The sequence below is a fragment of the Hyperolius riggenbachi genome, chromosome 8, assembly GCF_040937935.1.
Source record: "Hyperolius riggenbachi isolate aHypRig1 chromosome 8, aHypRig1.pri, whole genome shotgun sequence".
Lineage (NCBI taxonomy): Eukaryota > Metazoa > Chordata > Amphibia > Anura > Hyperoliidae > Hyperolius > Hyperolius riggenbachi.
In genome coordinates this window covers 76,498,575-76,504,574 of record NC_090653.1, presented here as the reverse complement: position 1 = coordinate 76,504,574, position 6,000 = coordinate 76,498,575, and the positions used below count along the sequence as shown (strand labels likewise).

Genomic DNA, 6,000 nt, shown 5'->3' with positions numbered 1-6,000 from the left:
CACAAGTGGAAACGGGCCCTCACAGAAATGAGAAAAAAGGAGGACACTATCAGTACTGTACCTGTTAATCCCTATTGCATGCAAACCCTGCATTCTGAGCACTGTGCATTTTCATCTAGTTTAGACACTGTGCTCACTTTCTAAAAAGAAAAAAATACCCCAATTATTGACTGAATTAAGATACATACTAGAAGTACACTTTATGTGTTTAGGTATGACCATTTCTGTAAACTTTGCCAGGTCCCTTGGGATTTACTACAAAGGGATTTTCCTGTACTGCACCCATTCATGCAGAGCTCATAATACACTGCTTTGTTCCTGAACTGGTTACTAGTACAGCACGTTCCACGTCTGTCTTGCTGCTGCTTTGCAAGCAGAAATAATCTCTTTGCTGGTTACTCTGTACCTTTCTGAGGAAGTGACTCAGCGGAAGTGACATCATCTAGGCAAGCCTCGGTAGCTGGAACGCAAACCCGGAAGTATGAGCTACCATGTGAAAAGCTGGTAAATATACTCTGCTGTGCACAATTATACTGAAATATCTGTTCATATCAATGCTGTACCTGTCGAGTTCTGACTTATTGAATAATGACAATACGTTCTAAATGGGGTTGCCTGTCACGGGCACGTCCCTGAACTTCAAGGAGGGGGACTAAAATAGTAATTGAAAATCAGATATGTATTAAACGTTTTGGATTGGATTGTAACGTCTTGGAACCTGTGTGCCCGATTCCGTTATTTCAGCTATGTTGTATATTTTAGACTGGGATAAATACATGTTTTACTGGAGCTATAATAACGTAAAACAAGGCTCTGTTCCATAATACAGTGTTTTTGTGTTGCTGGCTTTGCTTTTGTCCACTGATCAGTGTGACAAAATAAGTGTGCAAATAGAGTAGAGATGCCGTGGACAGTGTGCCTTCCAGCAGAACTTTGAATGTTGCAGATTCAGAAAGTAATTATCAGTGACAGCTTATTATTTTTAAACCTGATTAGCCCTATGCAAAGTTTTGGTTCAGACCAGGGTAGTTTAATGGTCTATGCAAAACAACAAAAAGTGAACCAGAACTTCTCACAGGGCTTATCAGATTCAGAAAATGAACAATGAATTAACTGATGAATTCATTAATCAATCAAGCACTCAGTTAATCAATCATATTCGCGTCTGAATAGCCTCCACTTCGGCTTCCTGCACACTACAAGACTACATGCAATTCCGATTTCGATTTTGAATCGATTTTCATATGCGATACCTATTTGCGATTTTTAATCGGTACTGCTTGCTGCATTTTTTTCTACGTTTTACTTTTAATAGTATCCAGGGAAAATCAGAATCGCAAATTGGAATCGGATTTGAGTATGAACAATCCAGGGATTGAATACTGGACACTTGTCTTGCATTTTTGCACATGCTATAAGGGTGTACTGTATGTACACATCACGCTTGTTATTTAAAAGGTCCCTGTCATAAGGGCCTGGGATGTGAGTATCACAACGGCTTTATGGATTTTATTTATGAATATAAGTTTATTGCTTCTCTAAAGAATTACTAAGCATTTGCCTTTGTTTTTTTGTGGTGGTCACCACATTTGTTTAGAGCTCTGAGTGAATACAGAGCAACCAAAATTGGCAATAGTTTGCAGCTTAGAGCTGAGGATTGAACTGCTAAGATTATATGACTAGCACTTTCTTAGCTTTTGAATGAGTGTTTTTTTATGCTTTCTGCAGCTTGTCGAACACCAGGGAAATATGATGTATGATCCTCCTAAAACATCTAACAATTGCTCACACAAGCGTTAGATAGGCATTCCCATAAACCCCTTCACGAGGAAGTGCTTGAACCTGACATAGAGTGCAGCGGCCAGAGGCGGAGACAAGCGTGAGGTAACATTCCCTGCGTTTAGCTGTTTGCCATTAGTTTACATCGGTTACCATCGTTACTTCACGGTTTGAGTCTTATAGTGGAATGCAGAAACCACTGGGTGCTACACACAGCGTCTCAGGAAATTCGATCAACTAAAACATTCATGCAATTGCTGGTAAACACACTGAAACGAACGCTGCCATTCACCTCAATGCTGGGCCCGTTCAATCCCAGCCTTACACGTCGAGGACGGACATCTTCCACCATACATCTGAACCAGTCCTAGGATGTCAGTGCTATATTAATTCACCTGTGAATAACATTTATGATGACACTTTACTGCTTTAAAGGGATACTGTAGGGGGGTCGGGGGAAAATGAGCTGAACTTACCCGGGGCTTCTAATGGTCCCCCGCAGACATCCTGTGTTGGCGCAGCCACTCCCCAATGCTCCGACCCCGCCTCCGGTTCACTTCTGGAATTTCTGATTTTAAAGTCAGAAAACCACTGCGCCTGCGTTGCCGTGTCCTCGGACACAGACCATACTGGGCCTGCGCTGTGCGCTCTTGATGACATCAGCGGGATCGAGGACACGGCAATGCAGGCGCAGTGGTTTTCTGACTTTAAAGTCAGAAATTCCAGAAGTGAACCGGAGGCGGGGCTGGAGCATCGGTGAGCGGCTGCGCGGGCACAGGATGTCTGCGGGGGACCATTAGAAGCCCCGGGTAAGTTCAGCTCATTTTCCCCCGACCCCCCTACAGTATCCCTTTAAGAGAGGGAAGAGGGGCACAACATTGGAGAGGGGGAGAGTAAAAGACACAGAGAGGGGGCACAAGATGAATTAGTGGATAGACTGAGAATAGGCAAATCTAGCAGGCAGGCTGATGCAGAGCACTTGGCAGCAGCTCTTTCCAGGTGACAGGTCACTTTAGAGGTATAAACTCCGCCCTCATAGCACTAGCCAGATAGCAGCTCTCCTGCAGCACTCAAATCTCCTGGAAGCTAGCAGAGGAGAATGTAAGACAAGTAGCCCGCAGAGAGGGGCAGGAGCAGAGCTATGCAACAAAGAGTGCCGTGCTCTGCCAGGACAGCGCTGTGCTGCACTCTGCACACATACAGAAGCAAGGCAACCCACTAATGCTGCTTGGGGTTTTAGTAGCTGTGCTGGAAGTTGTCCTAGCTATCCTGCCACCCGAGGCCCAGGCCTCTGTGGCCTGTGCAGGGCCCATGTGTTCTGCTTTTAAAGATCTTTGCCTCAAGATGGGCCTTTAAAGAGTAACTGTAAAGGCTCGTACACGTCTGATGAAAGGCAACGACGGGTCCGTCGTCACCTCCCGCTGGGCGGGTTTTCAGCAGACAGTACAACGTGTACAGTCTGTCGGTGGACTGATAAGGCTGTTTCTGAGCGATCCGCCGGCGTTAGTGAAGCACTTGGATCCATTAGCAGGTGAGTCTGTGGCTGCTGCATTTAATCCTCCCTGATGTGCACAGAAACAGTGCAGGGAGGAGGGGGATGCGGGGGGAAGGATCTAGCCAGAGCACACAAGATGGCCCCTGCCAGCAACAGGAGTCATTTTGCAATGCACAAAACACATAAATCAAAACATGGACACTATAATACATCTATTATGTAAGTAGAGCAAGTATTTATCTACTTACGTATGTGTATGTTTTTTTTTTGGGGGGGGGGCGGCTAATAGTGTCTCTTGAAACTTGTAGCAACTTTCAAAAATGGGAATATCCATTTTAATCAGGTATATGATAATAAACCAGATTATGTCATGAGAAGTATTCAATCCTCTCAGGTGATTAGGGCATGTTGGCATCCTTGGGTTTTTTTTTTTTTTTCATCTTTTTATGTTGATTTCTGATGAGAGTGAGCATTCTTTTTTTTTTTTTCTTTTTTTAAATGTACTATTAAAGGGAACCTAAACTGAGAAGGATATGCATTTTTTCCTTTTAAAATAATACCAGTTGCCTGACTCTCCTGTTGATCCTGTGTCTCTAATACTTTTAGCCACAGCCCCTGAACAAGCATGCAGATCAGTTTCTCTGACTGAAGTCAGACTGGATTAGCTGCATGCTTGTTTCAGGTGTGTTATCCACTTACTATTGCAGTCAAAGAGATCAGCAGGACTGCCAGGCAACTGGTATTGTTTAAAAGGAAACATCCACATCCCTCTCAGTTTAGGTTCCCTTTAAATTGTTTATATTGAACACATATTTCTACATCTAACAGATCTGTAACATGGAAAGAGAGAGAAGCCATAGCCACTGGGACTGGAGCCATCCTCACACACAAAGACGCTTAGAAGAACTATTTTTTGGTGAACGTGGTTACATCAAAGCTAACTCAGAAGACAGCAAAGAGTTTTGGGTGTTTTTTGAACGTTTCCAAAGGTATCAAAGCCTTCAAAAACAAAGCCGTAAAAGAAATGAGGATGGAGAAAGAGAAGGACGTGGGCACAAACTTGATCTGCCGAAGGAATATGATCCAAGGTACCGTATTAATTTCTCCATTGTTCCAAGCAGGGAGCTTGAAAAAGTTCTTCATGGACACCAGAAGAAGAAACATAAATCAAGAGATTCTGACGATATACCCAAAGAAAAACTGGTGGAATTCAAACAAGCCATTCTTCATTACTTGGACTTTAACCAAAGACAAAGTTTTGGGAAGCTAACCAAGCTCCGTAAAGACAGGTCAAGCCTGCCAATCTTTCAGTACAGAGAAAAAATTGTGCAGAGAGTGAGGGAGCACCAAGTTGTGGTGGTGGCAGGGGACACTGGGTGTGGAAAGTCCACTCAGGTTCCTCAGTACTTACTGGCAGCTGGGTTTGGACACATTGCATGTACTCAGCCTCGTAGAATTGCTTGCATTTCTTTGGCAAAACGAGTTGGGTTTGAGAGTCTTAACCAGTATGGATCCAAGGTAAGAAATCATTTGTAAATGCAGTATAATCTCATTGTAGATAATCTCTGATATAGTAGAACTCGTGGCATAGTAAACTAAATGTCCAGGTCCCAGCTAAGCATCATTTTAAGTATATGGGAGATACGTCTGATATAGTAGACAAGACACAAAACATTTATAACACGCTTTTCTCCTGATAGACTCAAAACACCAGAGCCACTAGGACGCGCTTTATAGGCAGTAGCAGTGTTAGTGAGTCTTGCCCAACGTCTCCTCACCAGATAAGTGCACTCTTACTGAATAGGAAGAGCCAAGATTTGAACCCTGGTCTCCTGTTTCAGATGCAGAGCCCTTAACCAGTGCACTACCCAACCAGAGCACTACCCAGCCACTGCTGTATACATTAGCAATCTCTGATATAGTAGAACTTCGGTTAAAGTGAACCTTTTTGTTTTGGCCTCTACGGTATTCTATATCTGGATACAGTGGAAAGTGAGCAGGCACATCTTGTATCAGTCAGAGACCAATGGCCCGTGGTTGGTTGGCAAGCCGGTAGCCAAATCCTTGCTATCTGCACACTACTCCTGGCACCAGCCAGTGCATGGGCTAAAGACTGCAAGCTGCATCAACTGGTGTGAGACCTATGCTTCCTGTGTAAGCTGCTACCTGATTGCTGAGGGAATTGCCTGTCTTCTGTGACCTGCTTGTGCAGGGCTGGAACGCTACAGTATCATCCAGGCTGCACAGAAATGTGGACAGAGGAGCACACTATCAGTACTGTATCTGCATTAACTTGTGAGACCTATGCTTCCTGCTCAAGCTGTTGCTTGATTATAGCATGCAGATCCCTGCATATTGAGCATTGTGTATGTTGATCTAGCTTAGACACTGTCTGTGCTCGCTTGATGAAGCATTGTAAAGAAAACAAATCACTCCCAATTGAGTGATTTTTTTAAGATACTCACCTAAGGAGAGGGTTGGTTCTGGGTCCTATAGAGCCTTTCCATTCTACTCACAGTGTCCTCGCTCCTCTGTTTGAATCTCCAACTGCAGGAGACTTCGGCAATCTTTGGAAACACTCGGGCTTCCGAAGACCAGCAGCTCTGTACTGCACACACACAAGTGCGCAAGAGAGGGCCCTCACACGTGCGCAGTATGGAGCAGGTCATCTTTGGAAGCCCGGGTGCTTCCGAAGACTGCCGAAGTGCACCCAACGCAGAAGAGAG

At 44.3% G+C, this 6,000-nt stretch overlaps 1 protein-coding gene across 2 annotated transcripts in view; it reads left to right on the top strand.

The window, feature by feature from the left end:
* Positions 1 to 416: 416 nt before the first annotated feature.
* DHX34 (DExH-box helicase 34) overlaps positions 417 to 6,000 on the top strand; it is a 39,128-nt gene continuing 33,544 nt past the window's right edge. The window contains exons 1-3 of one of the 2 annotated variants that reach the window (XM_068250714.1): positions 417 to 504; positions 1,729 to 1,884; positions 4,103 to 4,792. In XM_068250714.1, coding sequence (XP_068106815.1) covers positions 4,112 to 4,792 — 681 coding nt within the window. In that variant the 5' untranslated portion in view covers positions 417 to 504; positions 1,729 to 1,884; positions 4,103 to 4,111. The remainder of the gene's footprint in view (positions 505 to 1,728; positions 1,885 to 4,102; positions 4,793 to 6,000) is intronic. The other variant, XM_068250713.1, reaches the window with a different exon arrangement.